Source organism: Aspergillus costaricaensis, assembly GCF_003184835.1.
Source record: "Aspergillus costaricaensis CBS 115574 unplaced genomic scaffold BO79scaffold_23, whole genome shotgun sequence".
NCBI classification, from domain to species: domain Eukaryota; kingdom Fungi; phylum Ascomycota; class Eurotiomycetes; order Eurotiales; family Aspergillaceae; genus Aspergillus; species Aspergillus costaricensis.
This window is the reverse complement of record NW_020291823.1, coordinates 50,885-74,089: the sequence shown is the minus strand read 5'-3', so window position 1 is coordinate 74,089 and position 23,205 is coordinate 50,885. Positions and strand designations below refer to the sequence as shown.

The window sequence follows — 23,205 nt, the reverse complement described above, 5'->3', positions numbered from 1 at the left end:
GGCGGCGGCCTCAGGAACGGGCGCGATGACGCTGTAAAGTAAGTTGCGGACACATTGGCCATCTCCGCCTTTTCCCCCCTCTTGATTCTCACCTGCCTTTTCTTCTTCGGTGTCTTGGTTTGTTTGGGGATCGGGCTCTTGTGGATGCTGTAGCGAGGCACTTTTCTGTATAATTATTGTACTTTTCCTGCGATATCTACTACTACTTCTACATCATCGCACACGCAAAATGTCCGGCATTACCGATTTACAAGCTCGCTTGAAAGAGCTCTCCACAGCTCTGTCTCATATACATCCCCTGGTTTCTCGGTTAAAGGGCTTCACGACTGCGGTTGGACAGGGAGATCAGCCTCGTCTGGAACTGGGGACGGAAATCCACACTCGTCTGAAAGAAGCGGAGGAGCAATTGGAGTTGCTGAAGGTCGAAGTCGAGGCTCTGGAGGCTGCAGCGGATACGCGGCGCAAGGGTGTGGATAATGAGAAGGAGTCGGAGAGAGAACGGGTCATCGCCTTGGCTGGACGACTGGCGGATGATTTGAAGAGGTAAGTGGAGTTAATTATTGTTCTGTGTCTGTTCTTGATGGATGATATACTAATACGTGTGCTATGTCTATGACAGGACGAGAGGAGACTTCCGGAACGCACAATTACAAGCGAAACGGAACGCTGAAGTTGCCCGACGGAAAGAGCGAGAGTTACTATTCACGAGATCTCAAAGTGCGGAGAGGAAGAAGCAGTCGAGTGAGAAATTGACGCAGGATGATATCGTCATGAATGCTTCGAATGATGTTACGGCTGCGCTGAGACGGACGCATCAGCTGATGCAGGCGGAGCTGTCGCGGAGTCAGTTTGCGCAGGAGACGTTAGGTTTGTGCTGGTTTATCATAAAGACTTGTCGGAGTAATGGCTAACAATATTGGGTTAGAACAATCGACTGCTGCGCTTTCCTCGCTGTCAGAATCTTACACAGATCTCGATTCTCTGATTTCGTCGTCGCGCAACCTCATCGGGTCTTTGCTCCGCTCGCAAAAGTCGGATACGTGGTACCTTGAGACGGCTTTCTACATTCTGGTGGGCACCATTATTTGGCTTGTCTTCAGGCGGATATTATACGGTCCCTTGTGGTGGCTTGTCTGGCTGCCCATCAGGCTGTTCGCGAGGTTTACGTTTGCTATTTTGGGCGTCGTTGGGATTACTGGTAAGGCTGTTCAGTCTTCTGAACCTAGTACGATGCTCGAATATGTGCCGCAAGAGACTCCAGTAGTTGAGCACAAGGTGGAGCCGAACGTTCAAAGCGCTGAGGGCGAAGCGGTATGGGATCAAATTCCGGTTGCGGATGAGGCAGAGAAGGACCGCTTAATCGATGAGATCGGCAAAATGGTGGAAGAAAGCGAGGAGCAGGAGGAGACCAACATTGACGACATTTCTGAAGAGGAAAGGCAAAGGCAGGCGGAGTTGCCCCGGAATCCTAAGAAGAGGATGTTTGAGGCGACGGATATACCACAGCAGAGGGACGAACTATAGATAGAAAGTAATGTGTGATGATGACTGCCAAGCGCAGAAGTGTACCTGCTCATTAGCTTCTTACAGCGAGCTTAATTGCCTACGTAAATCTAGATCACTCTATAGATACTAGATCACTGCCTCGGCCTCAAGCGAACAATAAATGGCTTGGCGCCATCGCGTATCACGTGGAGACGCGTCCCGACACGCTTTCCGCCCGTGTGCCAGAGCTCCGACAGCAGCTTCCGCTATACCATTAATCAATCAATCGCAGTGCTGCAGTCTGGTACTCACTCTCAAAGCCATGGCTGCGAACTTCTTCAACAACAAGGCCCGCGCTGCGGCGGCAGCAGCGAACCCTTCGAAACCGAAGCCCACAGATAGCAAGGAAGAACAAGCCAAGCAACAACCATGGGTTGAGAAATAGTATGCCACCTTTTGGATCAAATATAGCACTCGTGCTGACATCTAGAAAGCCGTCCTAAAACCCTCGATGATGTCGCCGCTCAAGATCACACAACAAAAGTCCTCCAACGAACACTCCAAGCCTCCAACGTACGAAATGAATCCCTTCGTCAGTGAGAAACGACACCCTGCTAACGAGTATCCAGCTCCCCCATATGCTCTTCTACGGACCGCCAGGTACCGGAAAAACATCCACCATCCTCGCCCTCGCCAAATCCCTCTTCGGACCCTCCCTCTACCGCTCGCGCATTCTCGAACTGAACGCCTCCGACGAACGTGGTATCGGTATCGTGCGTGATAAGATCAAGAACTTTGCCCGTGCGCAACTCACACACTCTACGGGGTTGGGCGAGGAATACTTGGCGCAATACCCGTGCCCGCCGTTTAAGATTATTATTCTCGATGAAGCGGACAGCATGACGCAGGATGCGCAGTCTGCGTTGCGTCGTACGATGGAGCAGTATAGTCGGATCACCCGGTTCTGTTTGGTTTGCAACTACGTCACGCGAATTATTGAGCCGCTTGCTAGTCGTTGCAGCAAGTTCCGGTTCAAGGCTTTGGATAATTCGGCGGCTGGGGAGAGATTGGAGCATATTGCCAAGGTGGAGAATCTGAGGTTGGAGGATGGGGTTGTCGATAAGTTGATTGCTTGCAGTGAGGGTGATATGCGACGGGCGATTACGTATATGCAGAGTGCGGCTAAGCTGGTTGGGGCTGGTCGGGCTGGGAAGAAGGACGAGGATGAGGATGAGGAAATGACGGATCAGGAGTCGGAGGTTATTACTATTCGGACGATTGAGGAAATTGCTGGTGTGGTTCCGGAGGGCGTATTGGATGCGTTGGTGCAGGCAATGCAGCCGAAGAAGATCGGATCTTCGTATGAGGCTGTTGCGAAGGTGGTTACAGACATCATTGCTGATGGGTGGAGTGCAACGCAGCTTCTTTTGCAGGTATGTGGTTGGACGCAGTGGGAGTTTATTGATGCTAACTTTGGGTAGTTGTATCGACGGGTGGTCTTCAACGATGCGATTCCTGATATCCAGAAGAACAAGATCGTTATGGCATTCTCGGATATGGATCGACGTCTGGTTGATGGTGCAGATGAGCACCTATCTATCTTGGATATAGCCCTCAAGATCTCTGGCATCCTGGGAGGAGCTTAGATCAGGTTGGAGAGTCTGAGGTCCCTAGGCTACTCTATTTCATAAATGAGCGCTTTTCCGCTGAGACTCCTCCGGTAGGATGTGGAAGAGCCGGCGACAAGTCATGCATCCTGATGATATGAGAGGATGCAAAGACCGCGAGGACATGCGGCGTCCACAGTTGCAGTGAACTGAACTACAGTTGCGGCCGCTACCAGTCCGCGGGAAACAGCAGACGTGCTGCTCCATTCGATGTGTTATTTGGCCGGAGTGGAGTTGGAGATTACGACTGTATGATATAATAATGAACGAGCTAAAAGCATCCACATCACTTCTATACCAATATCAATGTACGATGTAGTTCATTTGTAGGGCTGGGATATCCGCCCTTCGGCCCCTCACGTGCGGCCCGCTCGCTGTTCTCACCGAGACCCGGATTGCTGTACGCCGCTCGAGTCATTCGTCTTTCTGGCAAGCAATTCGGTCATTCCTTGCGTCTGCTTATTAGAACCGGAAACAGTCCTTTTACTATTCCTTCCGACATAGACTGAATACCATAGACAGCCAACATGGCAACTTCCGCTCCCTCCTCGGAATACCCCGCGTCGACGCATACACCCCGCTATTTGACCGGCGACGCTGCGGGCATCCAGGAATTCCTCGACAAGTTCGATGTGAGTCACACCATGCCTTTCTACTGAATAGATAGTATATTTGGAAGTATACAAAGTATAGATTCACTGACAATGCCACCAGGTCTTCCTCTTTGACTGTGATGGTCCGTCGCATACCTATGCGCCTCCGCGCTCTCCCGACTGGCCCATACATACATGATACTGACATGATGCGCATGCAGGCGTCCTCTGGTCGGGCGACCACCTCTTCCCCGGCACGAACGAGACTCTGGAGATGCTGCGGAGAAAGGGTATACCTCCTTCATATGTTGCGACTCTCTGAGACAGAACACTAACAACCATCCAGGCAAACAAGTCGTCTTCGTAACCAACAACAGCACCAAATCGCGCGCCGACTACAACAAGAAGCTCACAGCGCTAGGAATCCCGAGCAACACCGTACGTCAATCCCACTAAACAATAAAGCACCCACCTAACCCTAATCTCAACGAACAGGAAGAAATCTTCTCCTCCTCCTACAGCGCCTCAATCTACATCTCGCGCATCCTCTCCCTCCCCCCCAACAAGCGCAAAGTCTTCGTAATCGGCGAAACCGGCATCGAACAAGAACTCGCGTCCGAGAACGTCCCCTTCATCGGGGGCACCGACCCAGCCTACCGGCGCGAAATCACCCCGCAAGACTACAAGGACATCGCATCCGGCGACGCCTCCACGCTGCTCGACCCGGAGGTCGGCGTCGTGCTCGTCGGGTTGGACTTCCACATCAACTACTTCAAGCTCGCTCTCGCGTACCACTATGTCCGCCGGGGCGCGGTCTTCCTGGCTACGAATATTGACTCGACGTTGCCGAACTCCGGGACCTTGTTTCCCGGTGCGGGTAGTATGAGTGCGCCGTTGATTATGATGTTGGGGAAGGAGCCGACGTCATTGGGCAAGCCGAATCAGGCTATGATGGATGCTATTGAGGGGAAGTTTCGGTTTGATCGGAGTAGGGCTTGTATGGTGGGGGATCGGGCGAATACTGATATTAGGTTTGGGATTGAGGGAAGGCTTGGGGGCACGTTGGGTGTGTTGACGGGGGTTAGTAGTAAGGAGGAGTTTGTGGGGGGGGATGTGAGGCCGATGGTTTATTTGGATCGGTTGGCGGATTTGTTGGTTGTTGATCAGTAGTAGATTGGTAGTAGATTGGTAGTAGGTAGATGGTTTGTGGTGTGGTTGAGGGTATAGTTAGTTATGATAGACGTACATACATACAGGTACAGTTATGTTATAGAAGATAATTACTCCTCCACTTACTCCTCAACCTAACCTCCATCCTAGGCGGTTCCAACACCCCATCACTCCTAACAAACCCCCTCAACCTCCAAAGCGCCAACATCGCTTCCACCGTCACCTTATTATCGGGCCTCAACACCACCGCCGTCTTCCCAAAAAGCTTCGGACAATACTCCCTCAACTCCGCCAACTCCTCCTCCCCCAACATTACCGTCAGATCAAACACCGGCGCCACCTTCTTCTGCTTCGATATACACACGATCTCCGGCATCCGCGGCCACAGCCCCGTGACTCTCCCCGGTTTCCCCCTCCGGCGATTATTCACCAACACCCCGCAACACTCCATCCGCTCAAACGGCTCCATAGACCACGTTCTCCGCGCTATATGAGCTCGCCCGTACTTGTTAACCGGCAAAACCGTCCACACTCGGCGCTTCGCTTCAGGCTGCGTGTCGGGCGGGTCGCACGCCGCTTTGAGTTTCTGGACCACGTCCCGGCGCATCATTTTCAGCGTGAAGGTCGGCGTGTCTTCTCGTAGGGAGAGCTGCGATTCTTCCCAGCTTGTCACAGGTCCCAGGGGGTGTTTCCAGCGGTGCGGGAGGAGTTTGGCCAGTGGTTCGCGCTTGCGGTTCGTTTTCGTGCTCCAGTAGGTGGAGGTGAGGGTGCGGAGGAGGGGGAGACGGTCGACGATGCGGAGGGTTAGGTGGCGGGTTGTGTTATTCTTAACATTATTCTTGTTGTGATTGTCGTTGTCGTCTTTGGTGTGTTCTTCTTCTTGGGAAGGAGTTGTGGAAGAGGGATATAGTTTGTCCTTCATAAGTCCCACCGGAAGTAGCCAGAGCTTGTCTTCGACGTCGGGACGCTGTACAAACCCCCATTCGCTCATGAAGGCGCGCGGGACTCGCGCGCCGGTCACTTTGCAGGCTCGGAGGGGGGAGGCGAGGGCTTGCGCCCAGGGGTTCAGGTGGATGTCGGATTCTTTGGGGTCGGGGCGGCGTTTCTTCTTGTGTAGCTTGTCGTGGCCGGGGCGGGGGTTGGTGAGGAGGGGGGATTGGGGGAGGAGTGAGGAGGGGCGTAGATGTTGCTTTGATCCTTTCTCCTCTTCCGAAGCAGCAGCAGCTTCTTTATTTTCTGTCGGGGTAGACTTCAATGTCTTGTCCGCGGAGGAGGCCGTCGGACGGAGAGGTTCCCGTGTGTCATTGGCGGTTGATATAGCACGATATCCCACCTCAGGGGAGCCATTCGGCCGGAAGAGCTGCCGGAATACCCTCAGACGCCAGGAAGCGTATGAGATCCGGCTGTTGAGACACGCCATGGAGTGGTGGGTGGTGAGGAGGGAGAATATAGTTTTGAGGAATCGGGGAAAAAAGGCGGCGGCGGCGGAGAGAGAGAGACAATGTCGGACGCGCTAAGCTTCGGCGGGATCTTGGAGCTCCGCCGGCGGACCAGATCTCCAACCGTCATCATCTTCTTCATAGAGTCTTCTCCCGATCCTGCTCTATCATCCCTGTTCACCATTGGGGTATATTGCCGCTCATAATGAACACAACACGTTCTCTTCAGCGATTAGCTCGCGTCGTTGGCCGCCAGACTGTCAAGCCGGCGCTGTTGTCGCGCAGCTTCACCAGCTCTGTTCCGACGCTATCAGGTGCCCGGTCTCCGCGGGGGTGGACGCCGACGCCGTTTGTTACTGAGACTGTGGTGAGTGTGCACATTCTTTCTTATGATAGATGTATGATTATACTAACTGTAATTAGGGAGGAGGATGGCACACATGTACGTTTACTGCAGCGACCACAGTACCTTACCGCAACTAACCAAGTACACTCCCATCACAGACGACATCTTCTCTCGTCTCCTCAAGGTACATACACCCACCCCATAACCCACCCATACCCCATCCCAATCCTAACAAAGTACAGGAACGAATCATCTGCCTAAACGGCGAAGTCGACGAAACCATGTCCGCCAGCATCGTGGCCCAACTCCTCTTCCTCGAAGCCGACAACCCCCAGAAGCCCATCCACCTGTACATCAACTCCCCCGGAGGGTCCGTAACCGCCGGTCTCGCCATCTACGACACAATGACCTACATCGCCTCCCCCGTGAGCACGATCTGCGTGGGCCAAGCCGCCTCGATGGGCTCCTTGCTGCTTTGTGGAGGACACCCGGGCAAGCGGTTCTGCTTGCCGCATAGCTCGATCATGATGCATCAGCCATCTGGGGGTTACTTTGGTCAAGCGAGTGATATTGCCATTCATGCGAAGGAGATTCTCAGGGTGCGGAGCCAGTTGAATAAGATTTATAAGAGGCATTTGACGGGCAAGAAGGAGATGACGTTGGATGAGATTGAGAAGTTGATGGAGAGGGATTACTTTATGGGTGCGAAGGAGGCGCTTGATATGGGTATTGTGGATGAGATTTTGGATAGGAGGGGACCGCCGGGTGCGGAGGGGGGTGAGGCGATTCCGTGAGGATGTATACCCTTTTTTTGTTTTGTGGTTATGTGTTTTTGTTTGTATCGGTACTTGTGATGAAGTTATGGTATGGTTGCAATATAGGATATTTCATTTGAGGTCTCTAGGTAAATCGATCTGTACATGGTTATTCATGTATCCATCGTATAAGCATTGGTATATGTACAAGTGTCAACTCATCTAACTCATTACATTACACTATATCACGCCTCCGTCGCAATCCGCTCCATGCGCCCATCCGCGCCAACTCGGATGCCGAACCGTTCTCTCAAAAACGCCGCGGTCTGGTCAGAAGGCACGTACGGCGTTGTCCGCCGCGCTGTCGCAGGGCTGTATCGCCACTGATCACGGACAAGGTCAACCAATCCCACATCCATGATCGTTGCTTGACCCGACACGAACGTATCCATAGGATGGGCGTGCTGTGCATTCCTCCCTCCCTCTTCCGGATCAGCCAGCAACTGCGTTCTCTCCATCTCGCCCAGTTCAATTATCTCCACATCTTCATCGTCTTCCAATGTTCGCGACGAGGATCTCGTGGAAGGCCCACTCCCTCGCACCCCCCTCTCCTCCAGATCATGGTCCTGTCGCTCTTCCTCCCCCTCAGGCGTGGTCTCAACCGGCGCACTTGCAGTAACCTCCACCGTCTTTACCCGCTCAACGATCAACCCCAACATGACCAGATCCAGAAACAAAATAAGGCAATCCAGAAAAAGAAGTCTAGCGAACGGAATGGGCGCTTTCTGTCCAATAAAGTCAATCAAGATCCCGCCATGCAGGTATCCGCGCGTTGATTCGCTAGCTTCGGGTCTAGTGAAGAATTTATGAAAGAGGATGCAGAAGAGGTTACTACCCAGTATAGCGCCGACGAAGGGTTGGTTTCTTGTAGGGTCGAAGGGGGGTGCTTTGGGTGTGAAGAAGATAAGTTGAATTATTGCGCGGAGGGCGAAGAGAATTATTGAGCAGCTGTGAATTGTATATTGTTAGTCTGATGGATTATACTTTATGTATTGGGGCTCCTCCGCTCGTGCGGAGTTGCGGGGGCGGGGGCGTGGATTCTGCTCACTCCATATAATACAACGCTGAAAGCTCACAGTAAATAAGGATATCTAGGTCGCGGAGGAGCCGGTCAATGAACGCGACTTTCGCGGCTGTCTGTACCTTTCTCAGGCGCTCGGTGCGGCTGGTGGAGTTGGCGCTGGCGCCGCCATGAGGGTCGATGATGCCGGACACGTCAGCGATGTATTCCGCATCTCGATAGGCGTCCGGAGTGGTCATAGAGGGTCATGGGGGCATGGATGGCGTTGGGGGGTGAGGAGTGAGAGGGAAGGTCTAGGGGGGCCAGTGCAGACCGGGGAGACGAGGTGATGGGGGGAAGATGGAGTAGTTAGTGATGTTTCAGGTGGAGAGACGGAGGGAGTTGGAGGTGGAGCGTCACCGGCAACGATGATGGCCGATGATGTGGATCAGGTGGCTGCGGACTTTTCTCGGCCCGGAGCGCTGCATCTGGCAACATCCGGGGTTAAACTATAACTTATCACCAATGATAATCTTACTATGGCGATCTCGTATGGAGGAAAGGTTGTTTGCTTATTCTCAAGAATTATTCCAGCGTGATGCAAAATAGATCTCCTTATGCTTCCTATATAGCCTTCACCCACCCGTAGACTTATCTATCTAATCAACAAAGATGGTCTTGGAAAGATTGGCGTAGTGCTTGAAGAATCCAGTGAACAAACGGATCGAGTGTGCCACATCGAGGGTACCTCCCGTCTCACGGATACTGTGCATGCTCAACTGGGGGTTACCCAGATCCAATGTCCGAGCGCCAAGCGCTGCAGACAGCATTGGGCCAATGGTGCTTCCGCAGCTGGAGTCATTGCGGACAACAAACAGCTGTAGGGGAACCTTTTCGCCAACATCTTCTCCAGCCTTGCGAGCAACTTCCTGGAGAAGAACAATACCGGGCGAGTTGGTCGCATAGCGGGCGTTGGCGTTGATCTTGATAACAGGGCCCTTGTTGATTTGGGGCCGGTGGTCGTTCTCATACTTGGCCGTGTAATTCGGGTGGACTCCATGGGCCATATCGGCAGACAGAAGGAAAGACGTAGACAAGGTCTGCTCGTAAGCAGTGGCGATGTCGTCACTAGCGCCGGCCGTCGACGGGAGCACGGACAAGCGACGGATGACGGAGGGGAGGATGTTCGAGTCGGCACCCTGAGCAGTGCGGCTTCCGATTTCCTCGTGGTCAAAGAGTGCAATGAGACGGATAGCGGGTTCCTCGTCCAACGCTGAGGAGTCAGCCACAGAGTCGATCAAGCCGACGGTGGCACAGAAAGAGCTGTTCAGGTTGTCCAGGCGAGGCGAAAAGATGAACTCCTCCAGCAGGCCACCCAGGTTCGACTTCTGGGTGTCGAACAAGATCATCTCGAAGTCAAGGACATCGAGGGGCTTGACACCGGCTTCGGCAGCAATGAGCTCAACCAGGTAAGGGTGGTGGCGCTCAGTGATGGCCTTTAGAGGAGACAAGTCGCCCTTGTCCTCGTTGGCTTCCTTGGCCGCTTTGTCAGTCTCCTCGGAGGCACCGGTACGGTTCAGCTCAGCAGCAACAAGACCAGCGATAGGGAACAGCTGGGTTTCCTTGTTGAAGGCAAAAGTCTCCTGGCGGTCCAGATGGATGGCCAGAGTGGGAATGCGGAGAACTATGCCTAGTCAGAGAAGGCCAGTTGTACAAGAGCCGAACGAACTTACTGGGTCGGTCAATCTTGATCAGCTTCTGCACAATCGAACCGTCGCCATTGCGGACCATGGCCCGACCTGCAACACCCAGATCACGGTCGAACCCTAGGGACAGTTAGCATGATACAGTCAAAGTGATTCAGTAGTACGGACAGGTGTGCCAGATGCCGCCTCCATAAGTCTCCACGCCCACTTGAACATATCCTTCTCCGCGCTTGTTGCTGACCGGCTTGACCCTCAGGACGGGAGAATCGGTGTGAGCACCGATCATCGAAATGGGGTTACCCGGCTAATCAATTGATATGATTAGCACAGAGGTCAGATCATTGACAATTGGCGGAAACCATACCTTCCATTTCTTGCCGACAGCAAAAGCGATGATGGTGGACTGGTTACGGGTCAAGTAGTACTTTCCACCAGGCCGGCAGGTTGACGCCCAAGAGTCCTTCTCCTGTACCGGAAATTAGCGGTTAATTCCGTGATACAATGCAGCCATCGCATACCTTGATCTCCTGGAAGCCAGCCTTGGCAAGAAGCTCCTTTGCCGACTGAACGGCATGGAACGCTACAGCAAAGTCAGCAATCGACTACCTTATAATAGTATAGAACGTAATGTAATTACGGGTAGGAGAAGCATTGACAAAGGACAAAAAGTCCAGAGCCGGCTGCTTCAAACTTTGAGCAATTTTAGAAGTCATCTTGTCACGAAGGTCCCCAAGAGATGTGGATAAAGAAACATGGGGATCACGGGGAGGGGAAAAAGTGGGCATGAGATCATAGTAAGGCGGTCAGTTGGCGTCTCCGCATGGCTTCATCAATTTAACTAGTACATAACAGGCGGACGGGTGGACTATGGAATCTACTGATGTCGCTTATTTGATTGCCAATTCCACTAAAGTGAAATTGGACAGATAAACAGACGATTAGCTGGGTTGGTGTGGATTTCTCAATAATGTGTAGGCGGTTATTGAATGGTGGTATCATGGATTCAAGTCAAACCACTGAGAGCCAATAAATGACCTCATGCGGATTGTATGTCTACTAGTCATCGGTCTGTGAGTATCCCCTAGCGTTCTTAAAAGTTTCAATCTAATTCAGATTCTCATCATACACTAAGATTGTCTTTCTGTCTTCCTTGGCAGAAAACTGAAACAAACACGGTCGCGCCCTGTTTATATCGGTGCTCGTCATGGGGTCCTTGCAAGACACGGTCGTAGCTTGAAACTCAAGACATAGCACTTGAATAGAAATAAAATTCCTGAGAGTGGATGTTAGTGTTAGTCATGTGAAACGCGGCACCGTCGGAAATAGAGCAGATAGAATAGAAAAAGCAACTGAAAATAGTCAACCGTTGAGCCTCTAAGCCAGATGGAAATTCGGTACAGACGGTTGATCGCCAGTATACCCTGGAAATCCACGCCACGAGTCAAGCCCGTTATGCTAAACTAATGCTGTACTGTGATCGACGCAAGACGGGGACCGGGAGGGATCTCAGATTCAATTTCTTTGGCTGGAAACTCTCCTTTCTAGCAGTGTCTGGCCCAAGCTTTTGCTGTCGCGTTCACCAGGCGCGTGGAATGAGAGGCGGTCGCGGTAGTGCTCGTGGCGCTGCGACAATCGATAACAACGGAGTAGAGCGCGCTGGCCCAATCACCACGCCGGCGCTTCGCGTCAGTCCATGGAACGCCTCCTGTAGCACGGGCAATTTGATCGGATTGGTTAGGAATTGTTTCACGTCTGATAATCTAGCCTGAGTGAATGGTCAATTTCACAGAAAAAGAAAAAGGACCTGTCTGTTTGTGGTGGGAGGGTCACAATCGATCAGACACGGACGTGCATTTGGAGGTACAGGCGATCCAGCGGGTGCAGATAAACAAATCCTCCCATGCGACAACAACACCTGACGAAGATCAGTCATCAGTCGGATGAGATCACCCACCCACCACTATGCGAGATGAGAAGCAAAAGAAAACAAAAAGAGGACATGACAATGGTGACCAAGTCTACAATCTTTCTTTGTAATGAAGGATAAAGTCATCATTGTCTCTTTGCCAGGAGGGCGAGTATAGAATAACACCAACCTCCTGCGTTGCCCAAAGTAGTTTAGCGCATCCGACGCGTGACCGCTGCTGGGGCTCCCCTTCGAACGGCCGAAGCAAGAGAGGAAGCCCATCGCCAACCCTTGGATCAAACTGTCTCAATCCTTCCTCCCTCACCAGACGGTGGTCAGGTCAGTATCAAATGACCTCCACAAGCTGTGCGTTTCTTTCTAGTCTGCCTCGGGTCTGGTGAGAGACACTCTGTCGTCACTCTCTGTTCGCTCCTGTGCCCGCTTGCTCCTAGTTTATTTGGTGTATTGATCGGAGCGGAACACAAGGGTCTGGCTGTTGTCATCAGCAACCTCTGCATTCACCACCTTCTACAACCCCGAGCCGCCGATTGACCTGAAGGACAACTCTATATTCGCCCAGTCATTGAATACGATATACCCCAGCTGCTCTTCCCCTCCCACTCTGCCGCCACTTGCGACCCGACGACGTTTGAGACCTGTCGCATTGACCCTGCCTCCAGTTGATCCCGCATTCGACCGCCATTTGCACCTCGTGAGGTTCGCCCCTCCGACAACCATGGGCGACCCCAAGAAATCAGATCGGCCGACCACCCGCAATGCTGCTGCAGGCGCACCGGCCGTCAAGTCGCCCGATCGTACCGGACCAAATGCGTTGACGATCGCATCGCCTCCTGGCTCCAGGACGCCCCCTAGTATGCCGTCGAAGAAGACTCTATTCTACCCGGAACCGCAAGCCAGGAGCCAGAATTCTCGGACTACCTCTGGGCCAATCGATGCAGATGCCCTAGCGAAGGCTCTGAAGGATTTTGAGGATGCTGGACGTCCCCGCGAGAGAACACCGGGTACCAGTCCCAGCAGGAAGAGGCAGAGAGTGTACGGTGATAGGTCAGTAACACATTCAATGGTGCTTTTTGGGAGCGATTCATCGGTCGTGACCATGGACCTATATCCTTTGACATCATGTCACTAAACTGTGAATCCTATTCCAGATTTATTCCCAATCGTGAGGGACAAGACCTTCAGGCAACGTTCAGTCTGCTTCATGAGGACGGTTGCCCTTCGACTCCATCAAAGTCGAAAAAACGAGCTCCCCATTCGGAGCTTCACTTTCAAAAAAGTGAGTCGCATCCGCTGTGATCCTGGCGGTGCCGATCATCGTCGCTAACCCCGGTGTAGCTGAGGAAGCAAATCGCATGTACTCGCGGGTTTTGCGAAGTGAACTCTTTGGGAATACTGTTCCACAGGCCGATTTGGATTCCCTATCGCCGGATCCCTTGTTGGGTATGGGTAATGGCATTAATGACAAGACCCGCTCACATACGCCACCTTCACATGTGGTCTCGAACCTACCACCTGCCAGCATAACACCATCGACGCCCCACAAAAACCTCTTTAACTACGCTTCCCCACGTGCTGGGTCAGCTCACCCCACACCTTCAAAGACTCCGCGAAGTCAGCATGGTCCAAATCTCAATGTCCGATCGGAGCTCTACAGTCTATCACCAATCCGCCTCGACAGCCAACGTATTCTGGAGACGCCTCGGAAACAGCCTCGTTACGTGAACAAGGTACCTTACAAGGTCCTTGATGCGCCCGATCTGCAAGATGATTTCTATCTCAACCTAGTAGACTGGGGCAGCAGTAACGTTCTTGGTGTGGGCCTAGGCAACTCGGTCTACATGTGGAACTCCCAGACAGGCCGCGTGACGAAGCTCTGTGAGCTACGAGATGATACAGTCACAAGTGTTAGCTGGATACAAAGGGTGAGTGCCCATTTCGTGATCAATATGTTCGATGGAAGCGCTAATTGGAGTAGGGAACACATCTTTCAATAGGCACAGGCAAGGGTCTTGTACAAATATGGGATGCTGAGCGCTGTCGTCGCCTCCGTACGATGATTGGACACACAAATCGTGTAGGAGCGTTGGCTTGGAACGATCATATCCTCACATCCGGCTCTCGAGATCGACTGATTTTCCATCGAGACGTCCGCTCCCCGGATCAATACCTGCGTCGCTTATCTGGTCATAAGCAAGAGGTATGTGGTCTTCGTTGGAACACCGAAGATGGCCAATTAGCCTCAGGCGGGAACGACAACAAACTACTGGTCTGGGACAAGCTCAACGAAACACCGCTTTACCGCTTTTCCGACCATACTGCGGCCGTCAAGGCAATCGCTTGGTCTCCACACCAGCATCATCTTCTCGCGTCCGGTGGTGGTACAGCGGATCGAACCATAAAGTTCTGGAACACGTCGACTGGTTCCTTGATCAAAGAAGTCGACACAGGCAGTCAGGTTTGTAACTTGGCGTGGTCGAAGAATTCGGATGAGATCATCAGCACGCACGGCTACAGCCAGAACCAAATCGTTATCTGGAAGTACCCTCGTATGGAGCAGATTGTCTCTTTAACCGGTCATACATTCCGTGTACTTTACTTGGCCATGAGCCCCGATGGCCAAACAGTCGTCACTGGGGCTGGAGATGAGACCCTGCGGTTCTGGAAGATCTTCAACAAACGACCGGGCAGAGAGCACGGACGTGAAGGTAGCAAGCTAGCAGAATGGGGTACCATCCGCTGACGAGAAAGGTTGTTGTTCATTTCGGAATGATTTGGTGCCATGGCGTCCTTTGAACTTCTCGTTGGGCTTACCAATATGCATTAGATATGGCGTTTCCAAGGCTTTGGCGTTTCTTACGATGCTGGGTTCTGTCCTTGGACGGTCTGGAGGAGGGTTACTTTGTTTTTCTAAATGGGTCTAGCTTGGGCATTTTCTTCGCATCTCATGGGGTACACAACAGCATATCATGGGTAACTAAAGGGTTCTTTTTCTGCGTCGTTTTGCTTTCTAATAAGTTCTTTCCGCTGGCTGCAAGATCTCATTCCATGTATCTCTGACTCTGCCTGTTTCTGCTTCTACTTTTCTTCTCTTGTGTTTCTTCTCAGCCTACTCTTATTTTTATCCGCGCACAGGTGCCAGCCCATGTCTTTGCAGCAGGCACTCACTATTTGCAGGTTTTTCGCTACTATCCATGGAAATGAATCTCAGCGGTGGCGCTTATGGTGTTTTCCTAGGGTGAACAGGTAAAACCAGGACCAAGGCGTTGTTCCATCCTCACCCCCAAAGATTCAGGCGGATGTGATGGATTGATTGATTGACTCAATGGGCTTATACACCTCTTTCAGAGTTGCATGATGTACCACACACACAATCCTCTCCCCGCGTTCAGATTTCACGACGGAATGATTTACAACACACCAAGAGCTTCGAGAAGGGTTTGCTTGACTTTTACTATGAGGAACGTGTTGTTTCGCAGGGGGGGAGAACGAAAGACATTTATTGTCATAGATAACGAGAATGAAAGACCAGAAGGGTAAAAAAAGAAAAATTCGGAGAGGTTGCGAAATTTAGGCCGGTTAACACTTTAGTACATAGTTGTTAGTAGATTTCTACTATCTTCAACTTCAATGATATACAGTATTGAGAACAGTTTAGTCCAGATTCCAGTCTATAAAGATATAAGTCCTAAAATTTGGACTTTCGACTCCAAACTGAAAGTTTATTTCATTATCTTCTTGATTGATGTTATACTAATATAAAAACGGTTCATCAGCCCAATGAAACTAATCCAAGAGATACGTACGAGACAAGACTTTGTCTCCCGTCTTCTGCGCATAACTTACAGCACGAAAAAGTGGAAATGGGAAATAACCAAGGAAATGGGAACAAAAAAAATGATGAGAAAAGAAAAGGAATGGAGATCTATAGAACCAGCCTGCCAGGCTCAACAGTCAACAAGGTCTTCACGCGGTCCAAGAAAACCTTCGCCCTCTTCTCCTCCTCAACCGGAACAGTCAGGCTGAAGACGTTCGCGGCCGGCTCGACAACGCTCTTAGCAGTAGCAACAGCCTTCTTGGAAACCTTTCCAGCCAAGAAATCAATCAGATCATCCTCCACCTTCTGCTTCTTCTGCACCGGCCGGGCCTCCTCGGCATTCAACTCAGGAATGTACTCTCCCCGGGAGAACTTGATAGGCTGAGCACCGAGGAGCTCGTCGAACAGCTCATCAGCGGAAGGCTTCTCGAGAGAAGAGCGGGGCAGGTCGTCGTTTGCCAGGTCGGTAGCGCGGGCGAGGAACGTCGACAGCGGCACCGTGGTACCCAGGGATTCTTGGATCTTCTTCTGAACAGACAGCACGGCGGCCAGAGAGATGGAGACGGCGACGGAGGTGGTCGGCGGGGGACGAGCAACGGGCTTCTCTTCCACGGCCGGGGCGGGCTCCGCGGGCTTGACGGGCGCGGCGATCTTGATGTTGCTCAGGTCGAGGTGGGCGAGCTTGTCGATCCGGGCTGCTTGCTCAGAAGGGTAGGAGGCGGGGATGGCGCCCAGGTAGGCGAGGACATCACCCTTCAGGAGACGGCCCTTGGGGCCGGACGCGGGGATCTTGGACACTTCGGACTCCGGGATGCCTTTTTCATGGAGGAGCTGGGTGACGGAGGGATAGAGAGGGTAGGCGGGGTTCTGGAATTGAGGGGCGGAGGTGGAGTTCAGGCCTATACGGTGAATGGTTTGTTAGCTGGATTGATATGAGGGTGATTTATGGGTGAGGATGGACTTGGAAGGGAGGGATATGTTGGAGTGGGAAAGTTGATATCGAGCTGTTTTCTGTCGGGAAACTCACGCTTGGAAGTGCTGAGAACACGGGATTGGCGGCGGGCAAGCGCGGCCGGAAGACGGCAGACCGAGAAGGTGGAGGCCATGTTTGATGCGCGAGGCTTTTGGTGTTTGTATAGGACAAGTGAATGTCTTTTCCGAGGGGTGTGGCTATCGTCGGGATCGCGAGCGCTGTAGCTTGGAGTGGGCGGAGATTTGCTGGGATCGGATAGGAACCCACCACCAGGCTAACGGGGCCGCAGAAAAAGCACAGTGGTCCCTAGAGAGTCGGAGTATAGTCGCAATCTGCGAGCTGAGCGTTGCAGGACGTTCCAAGCCGGAGAATTGCGTCGCTATCGGAAGGGTCAGCTCGGAGAAGGTTGAGGTGATTATTGTTGGGAGCTTCACCGGCGGCCCGGACGGGAACATTTTTCTGCCGCGGAGAACGACGGCCTCGACCTCCTGCCATTGCACCAAGCCATTGGCCTTAATTCCTTTGCTTCCTGGTGAGTCTGATCTGTTTATCTCCTGGAGCCGTTGGGCTCTATTTCAACGACACTTGAATATGTGAACATTGATGGCTGGGGCCCGTTGTGGCCTGCGCTCCAACTTATACTCTATCCTAACAATCGGAAATACCAGGTCGACAAGATGTTTGCGCGGCCGTTTACCTTAAGGGCATTCGCACAGCAGTGTCCCCGGAGCACTCTCTCGTCCGTTCTCGAGTCCTCCAGTCCAGCATGGAGGTATTTCTCCTCCAGTGCCTCGCGAACAAAGGCTGCCAGCAAAACCCAACAGATCAAGCCCAAGGTGGTGCGCACGGCGCCTGAAGACAGCTTGAAGTTTGCCGGACGACGCCCGGAAGGATTTGGAAAGCTCGAAAGAAAGGTCGCCAAGGAGGGAGAGATTGTCTTGTTCCGGGCGCCATCGCAACGCGGATACGTGTTGGGCGCCTACGGTATTGCGGGCTTCTGTTTTGCCTACGCTGTATACAATTCCAATGCCGTCTTTCGGGATCCCCTTATACCTCTCCCGATGTGGCAGCAAGCTCTGTTCGGTGGTATTTGTGTAACAATGAGCGTTATGGGTACGGTGTTCCTTTTCAAGACCACTCGGTTGATCCGCGCCATCAGGGCTGTCAATGTCAACGGTCACACACATCTTCGCTTCACCGTGCGAAGCGTGGTTCCGTTCCGCAAGCCTTACGAGTTTGACGCCCTGCCGCGTCAGATCGCTTTCTCCCGCCGTTTGGTGATCTCTCCGGATTCGTCTCCAGATATGCTTTTGGAGTCTATTCCGGATGCGCCTGGTATTGCAGGAGAGCGCACTGTGGCTCAGGATGAGCAAGCGAAGGTTAGCTTTTTCAAAGCTCCCTTCAAGAGGATGAGCATGTCTATGTGGCGGTTGTTCCGGTCTGTCCGCCAGATCTTCTCCCAGGAGGACTTTATCCTTCTGGAAGTGGAGGGCCAGAAGGGCGTTCTGCGCATGGACTCTGGTGGCTACGTCTCACAGGACTTTATGCTTGTTGGCAATCCTGTGAGTTTCCGGCGCTGATAGGAGATGGGAGTCCGGTTCCATTTCGCTATGATATACTTCTTTTGATGTCTAATTACTCTACTTTTTGTCCTATCAACTTTCCCATTAGCCTGTTATATGGCATGTCAGACACCCATGTATATATGGAATGAAGCATTAAACACAAGCAATTACCGTAGATTGAAATAATTTAGAGTATTGGCACTGCTGGGGACAATACTGTGTAGGAAGTAGCCGGAGTATATGCGGAACCACGTGACCCTCCGCAGCGCGTCCCCCCATCAATCAATCAATCAATCAAGACGCGACTCCGACGATAAACCATTGCGCGAGCCCCTCCACAAACCCGACCCTCTCTTGTGGGCTGTTCCAGCCTGCCGCCTTATTCTCCAGGCGACCTTCACCGGTTTCAACCAACATCAACTTGCGATTTGTATCTGCATTCCCTCAGTCGCTGAAACGCGGCTGTCCGTCGCAAGATGGGAAAGCTCATCCGGCTCGAGCTGTTCAGTAAGCAACACCCTCTATCCGGCACTCTCAACCGCTCTGACACCTGCTTTAGACTTCAAATCGTACAAGGGTCATCATGTACTTCTCTTCGGTGATGCCTACTTCACCTCCATCATCGGACCCAACGGGTCCGGAAAGTCCAACTCGTGCGTATCATTCTACCCCATTTCGCGGACAGAGGAAATCAAGCGAGACAAAGTACGGTGCGCTGACCTTCTCCAGTATGGACGCGATATCGTTCGTCTTAGGTATCAAATCGTCACATCTACGATCCACGAACCTTCGCGATCTCGTATACCGCGGCCGTGTCCTGCGCACATCCAAAGTCGATGCTAGCGGCAATGCTATCGAAGCAGAGGCCAACGGGGATGACCAAGCGAAGGACGGAATCGACGGTGAACAGTCGCAGGACCCAAGCGGAAAGAACGATCCCCGGACCGCGTGGGTTATGGCAGTCTACGAGGATGATGCGGGTGAGGAGCAACAATGGCGCCGGTCTATCACCAGTGGAGGTGTCAGCGAGTACCGTATCAACAATCGCATTGTCACGGCACAGCAGTACAACGAGGCTCTCGAGGCGGAGAACATCCTGATCAAGGCGCGCAACTTCCTGGTTTTCCAGGGTGATGTGGAGGCCATCGCCTCGCAGTCACCCAAGGATCTGACGCGGCTGATCGAGCAGATCTCGGGAAGTCTGGAATACAAGGCCGAATACGAGCGCTTGAAGGCGGAGGCGGAGGAGGCCGCAGAGCAACAGACTGTGCAGTTGAACCGCCGCAGAGGTATCAATTCGGAAATCAAGCAATACCAGGAGCAGAAGCGCGAAGCCGAGAACTATGCCCGGAAGGCTGAGGAGCGCGACCAGGCCATCATCACACACATCCTTTGGAAGCTCTTCCACTTCCAGCGCCTAATTGATGCGTCGAGTGCGGATATCCAGAAATATCAGGATGAGCTGAAGGAGTTCCGCCGGGGCGTTGAGAAGTACGAGAAGAATGTGGAGGACGCTAAGAAGGATCATGCTCGGGTTGGCCGAGATGTTGCAAAGGCTGAGAAGAACATCGTGGCCAAGGAGAAAGAGATTGAGGAGTCTACGAATGCCCTGGTACCTGTTGATGAGAAGGTCGACATTACGAAGAAGAAGGTCGACCGCTTCACCTCCCGGATTGCTGAGATTACTCGGGAGCGCGAGGGTCAAGCGGCAAACGCCAAGCAGCTCGAGAAGGATCTCAAGGTTGTCGAGAAGGCTCAAGCTCAGTGGGAAGCTGAGTGGCAGAAGACCATGAGCAAACAAGGTGGCCAACTGAGCGAAGCCGACCAGCAGGAGTACAAGCGGCTCAGGGAAGAGGTCAACAAGAAATCTTCCGCGGAACAGCTGAACCTGGACAACCTGCGTCGTCAGCGCAAGACTGAAGCCGAGGCCTACAACAGCCTGAAGAGCAAGTTCGAAGGTACCGAGTGGCAGCTCAAGACTCTGGAGTCTGAGACACAAACTTTAGCCGAGCGCAAGTCGTCGGTTACTGATACTGTCAAGTCTACGTCGAAAGAAATCGAGCGCAAGAAGAAGGAGCTGAATGCTCTAACTTCTGAACGGCTACGTGTCTCTCAGATGAGAACGGAGCTTGAGGAGAAGCTTCAGGTTGTGTTGAAGAAGCTTCTCGAGGCCGATGATGGCAAGAAGCAGTCCGAGAAGGAAATAAGAGCCAAGGAACTGATTTCGACCCTCAAGCGGATCTTCCCGGGCGTCAAAGGCCGAGTAAGCGACCTCTGCAAGCCTAAACAGAAGAAATACGCCGAAGCAGTCAGCACCGTACTTGGACGGCACTTTGACGCCATCGTTGTGGACAATGAGAAGACAGCGAAGGAGTGCATCCAGCACCTCCGCGACCAAAGAGCCGGACAGGCGACATTCATTCCTCTGGAAACAATCCAAGTTAAGGCCTTCAACTCCAACCTGAAGGGTCTGCACAGAGGAATGCGCCCAGCGATCGAGACCGTTGACTATGACGACTCGGTTGCCAGAGCCATCAGCTACGCTTGTGGAAATGCCATTGTCTGTGACGATTTGGCTACTGCCAAGTATCTTTGCTACGACAGGAACGTTGATGCGAAGGCCGTTACTCTTGATGGGACCGTCATTCACAAGGGTGGTTTGATGACTGGTGGTCGCGGCCCTCAGCAGAACTCCAAGCGCTGGGAGGATTCAGAGGTCGAAAACTTGTACAAGCTTAAGGACAAGCTGATGGCAGACTTGGGCAACCTGCCCAAGGGTCATCGCCGAGGAACGGAGGAGGAGACTCTGCAGGGTGAATTGGTTGGTCTTGAGCAACGGCTTGCCTACGCCCGTGATGAGCTGAAGGCCCTCGAGAGAAATCTCGAAAGCAAGCACAGTGAACTCGACTTTGTGAGGCGCCAGCTCGAGGATGTAAGGCCTAAGTATGTTGAGCGCCAGGAGTTGCTCGAGGAGCTCGATCAAACAATCGCTACCTCTCAAGAGACTGTCCGCAGTGTGGAGGATGAAGTTTACAAGAAGTTCTGCAAACGCCTCGGGTATAGCAATATCCGCGAATATGAGGTTCAACAAGGCTCTCTGCAGGAAGAGGCCGCTCAAAAGAAGCTCGAGTTCACGACGCAGAAGAGCAGAATCGAAAACCAGCTTAGCTTCGAAAAGCAGCGCCTTCAAGCAACTGCTGACCGTGTTGCTGGGCTTCAGGCACAACAGCAGCGTGACGAGCAGTTGATTGAGGAGCTTCAAGCTGAGCAAGAGAGCATCCGAAATCAACTCGATGAGTTTGAAGCTGAGCTTGACATTCTTCGTGAGAAGCTCGAGAAGCAAAAGGAGGCTTACGCGCAGTCAGCCGAAAACCTTGCACAACACCGCCGGGAGCTCCAAAGACGCAGCAGAGAAGTCGAAGGGACGATCAAAAACGTCAATGCCCTGGAGGCGGAAATACAACGCAATTCGTCTAGTCGATACGCTCTACTCCGGCGTTGCAAGCTTGAAGACATTGACATTCCATTGACCGAGGATTCGAATCCTCTTGACCAACTTCCTATTGATGAACTGGTTCAGGCGGCAGACCCCGACGCCATGGATGTGGACGAAGACGGCACTGGAAGCGGTGGTCAGGCCTTCATGGTACAAGACTACGGCATTGAAGTCGACTTTGACTCCCTGGGAGAAACTCTGAAGGAGGTGAGCTATGCCATTTCGAAGTTGATCAGCATTTGCTAATTGTCGATAGGAGAGCGACGAAAAGTTAGAAGAGGAGCTGCTGGAGAAGGTTCGGTCCCTCAACAGCGAGCTTGACAAGATGGCACCCAACACGCGCGCTATGGAGCGTCTTGAGAGCGTGGAGAACAAGCTCAAGGCGACGGAGAAGGACTTTGAAGACTCCCGCAAGCATGCCCGAAGGACCAAGGATGACTTTGAGGATGTGATGCACAAGCGTTCGGAACTCTTCAACAAAGCCTTCTCTCACATCTCCGAGCAGATTGGCCCCATCTATCGTGAGCTGACCAAGAGCGCCAACTACCCGCTGGGAGGACAAGCGTAAGTGGTTTTCTACATTCTTATATCAGAGCATCAGAAAACTAACAATGATACAGCTATCTCGATATCGAGGACTCCGACGAGCCATATCTCGACGGTATCAAATACCATGCCATGCCCCCTCTCAAGCGATTCCGCGACATGGAGCACCTCTCCGGTGGTGAGAAAACCATGGCTGCCCTGGCCCTGCTGTTTGCCATCCACTCCTACCAGCCGTCGCCGTTCTTCGTTCTGGACGAGGTCGATGCGGCGCTGGACAACACCAACGTTGCCCGGATTGCCAACTACATCCACGATCACGCGGCACCAGGTATGCAGTTCATCGTGATCAGTCTGAAGAACGGACTCTTCCAGAACAGTGAAGCGCTGGTTGGTATTTACCGAGACCAGGTAGAGAACAGCAGCAAATCCTTGACTCTTGATGTAAGCCCTTGCCCCTCCCGCAGAATTCTTTTTGTTCTATCTTCGCCTGGGGTCATACGGATGCTAACATTTCTTCCCCAACAGCTTCGTAAATATAACTAAACGACTGAAAGGCTGTTTCTTTTTATTCCTTCGGTGTTATGTAGAATATCTGACGATGGCTTGATGGGCAGCATGCTTTTCTTTCTCTTTAGTTGAACTGTTTACGGATTAATGCAATGA

General features: G+C 52.4%; 11 protein-coding genes across 11 annotated transcripts; 7 read left to right on the top strand and 4 right to left on the bottom strand.

Annotated features, from left to right (window-relative positions):
- Positions 1–64: 64 nt before the first annotated feature.
- On the top strand, positions 65–3,417 carry BO79DRAFT_176289 (putative protein transport membrane glycoprotein Sec20). Its single transcript, XM_025679849.1, has 7 exons — positions 65–543; positions 620–867; positions 926–1,481; positions 1,786–1,929; positions 1,980–2,058; positions 2,115–2,918; positions 2,967–3,417. The coding sequence occupies exons 1-7, from the start codon at positions 230–232 to the stop codon at positions 3,129–3,131; spliced, it is 2,310 nt and encodes a 769-aa protein (XP_025537681.1). The 5' UTR covers positions 65–229; the 3' UTR covers positions 3,132–3,417.
- A 180-nt stretch (positions 3,418–3,597) lies between these two features.
- On the top strand, positions 3,598–4,915 carry BO79DRAFT_176285 (4-nitrophenylphosphatase; the record flags this gene model as incomplete). Its single annotated transcript, XM_025679848.1, has 5 exons — positions 3,598–3,784; positions 3,867–3,888; positions 3,967–4,035; positions 4,092–4,183; positions 4,241–4,915. The coding sequence occupies exons 1-5, from the start codon at positions 3,680–3,682 to the stop codon at positions 4,913–4,915; spliced, it is 963 nt and encodes a 320-aa protein (XP_025537680.1). The 5' UTR covers positions 3,598–3,679.
- A 97-nt stretch (positions 4,916–5,012) lies between these two features.
- On the bottom strand, positions 5,013–6,538 carry BO79DRAFT_238807 (uncharacterized protein; the record flags this gene model as incomplete). Its single annotated transcript, XM_025684849.1, has 2 exons — positions 5,013–6,428; positions 6,467–6,538. 2 exons carry the CDS (start codon positions 6,536–6,538, stop codon positions 5,013–5,015), a joined length of 1,488 nt encoding a protein of 495 aa, XP_025537679.1.
- BO79DRAFT_176280 (ATP-dependent Clp protease proteolytic subunit) lies at positions 6,500–7,584 on the top strand. Its single transcript, XM_025679847.1, has 4 exons — positions 6,500–6,721; positions 6,778–6,796; positions 6,859–6,884; positions 6,943–7,584. The coding sequence occupies exons 1-4, from the start codon at positions 6,560–6,562 to the stop codon at positions 7,492–7,494; spliced, it is 759 nt and encodes a 252-aa protein (XP_025537678.1). The 5' UTR covers positions 6,500–6,559; the 3' UTR covers positions 7,495–7,584.
- A 53-nt stretch (positions 7,585–7,637) lies between these two features.
- Positions 7,638–8,887, bottom strand: BO79DRAFT_198015 (DSC4 family protein). Its single transcript, XM_025681312.1, has 2 exons — positions 8,564–8,887; positions 7,638–8,463 (listed from the first exon to the last, which is right to left on the bottom strand). The coding sequence occupies exons 1-2, from the start codon at positions 8,773–8,775 to the stop codon at positions 7,701–7,703; spliced, it is 975 nt and encodes a 324-aa protein (XP_025537677.1). The 5' UTR covers positions 8,776–8,887; the 3' UTR covers positions 7,638–7,700.
- A 205-nt stretch (positions 8,888–9,092) lies between these two features.
- BO79DRAFT_176276 (M18 family aminopeptidase) lies at positions 9,093–10,957 on the bottom strand. The gene is made up of 6 exons (XM_025679846.1): positions 10,859–10,957; positions 10,740–10,801; positions 10,586–10,687; positions 10,390–10,525; positions 10,249–10,341; positions 9,093–10,199 (listed from the first exon to the last, which is right to left on the bottom strand). The coding sequence occupies exons 1-6, from the start codon at positions 10,932–10,934 to the stop codon at positions 9,175–9,177; spliced, it is 1,494 nt and encodes a 497-aa protein (XP_025537676.1). The 5' UTR covers positions 10,935–10,957; the 3' UTR covers positions 9,093–9,174.
- An 856-nt stretch (positions 10,958–11,813) lies between these two features.
- BO79DRAFT_230052 (uncharacterized protein) lies at positions 11,814–12,165 on the top strand (the record flags this gene model as incomplete). The annotated part of the gene is made up of 2 exons (XM_025684076.1): positions 11,814–11,954; positions 12,046–12,165. 2 exons carry the CDS (start codon positions 11,814–11,816, stop codon positions 12,163–12,165), a joined length of 261 nt encoding a protein of 86 aa, XP_025537675.1.
- Positions 12,166–12,754: 589 nt separating this feature from the next.
- On the top strand, positions 12,755–15,194 carry BO79DRAFT_32940 (WD40 repeat domain-containing protein). Its single transcript, XM_025689081.1, has 4 exons — positions 12,755–13,192; positions 13,297–13,424; positions 13,484–14,070; positions 14,124–15,194. The coding sequence occupies exons 1-4, from the start codon at positions 12,864–12,866 to the stop codon at positions 14,886–14,888; spliced, it is 1,809 nt and encodes a 602-aa protein (XP_025537674.1). The 5' UTR covers positions 12,755–12,863; the 3' UTR covers positions 14,889–15,194.
- Positions 15,195–15,890: 696 nt separating this feature from the next.
- Positions 15,891–17,316, bottom strand: pdx1 (putative pyruvate dehydrogenase complex component Pdx1). The gene is made up of 2 exons (XM_025685572.1): positions 16,990–17,316; positions 15,891–16,861 (listed from the first exon to the last, which is right to left on the bottom strand). Exons 1-2 carry the CDS (start codon positions 17,066–17,068, stop codon positions 16,071–16,073), a joined length of 870 nt encoding a protein of 289 aa, XP_025537673.1. The 5' UTR covers positions 17,069–17,316; the 3' UTR covers positions 15,891–16,070.
- A 120-nt stretch (positions 17,317–17,436) lies between these two features.
- On the top strand, positions 17,437–18,651 carry BO79DRAFT_176266 (uncharacterized protein). The gene is made up of 2 exons (XM_025679845.1): positions 17,437–17,467; positions 17,604–18,651. Exon 2 carries the CDS (start codon positions 17,613–17,615, stop codon positions 18,513–18,515), a length of 903 nt encoding a protein of 300 aa, XP_025537672.1. The 5' UTR covers positions 17,437–17,467; positions 17,604–17,612; the 3' UTR covers positions 18,516–18,651.
- A 182-nt stretch (positions 18,652–18,833) lies between these two features.
- BO79DRAFT_176262 (cohesin subunit SMC1) lies at positions 18,834–23,190 on the top strand. The gene is made up of 6 exons (XM_025679844.1): positions 18,834–19,007; positions 19,060–19,153; positions 19,230–22,203; positions 22,253–22,560; positions 22,617–22,983; positions 23,068–23,190. Exons 1-6 carry the CDS (start codon positions 18,977–18,979, stop codon positions 23,083–23,085), a joined length of 3,792 nt encoding a protein of 1,263 aa, XP_025537671.1. The 5' UTR covers positions 18,834–18,976; the 3' UTR covers positions 23,086–23,190.
- The last annotated feature ends 15 nt before the right edge of the window (positions 23,191–23,205 follow it).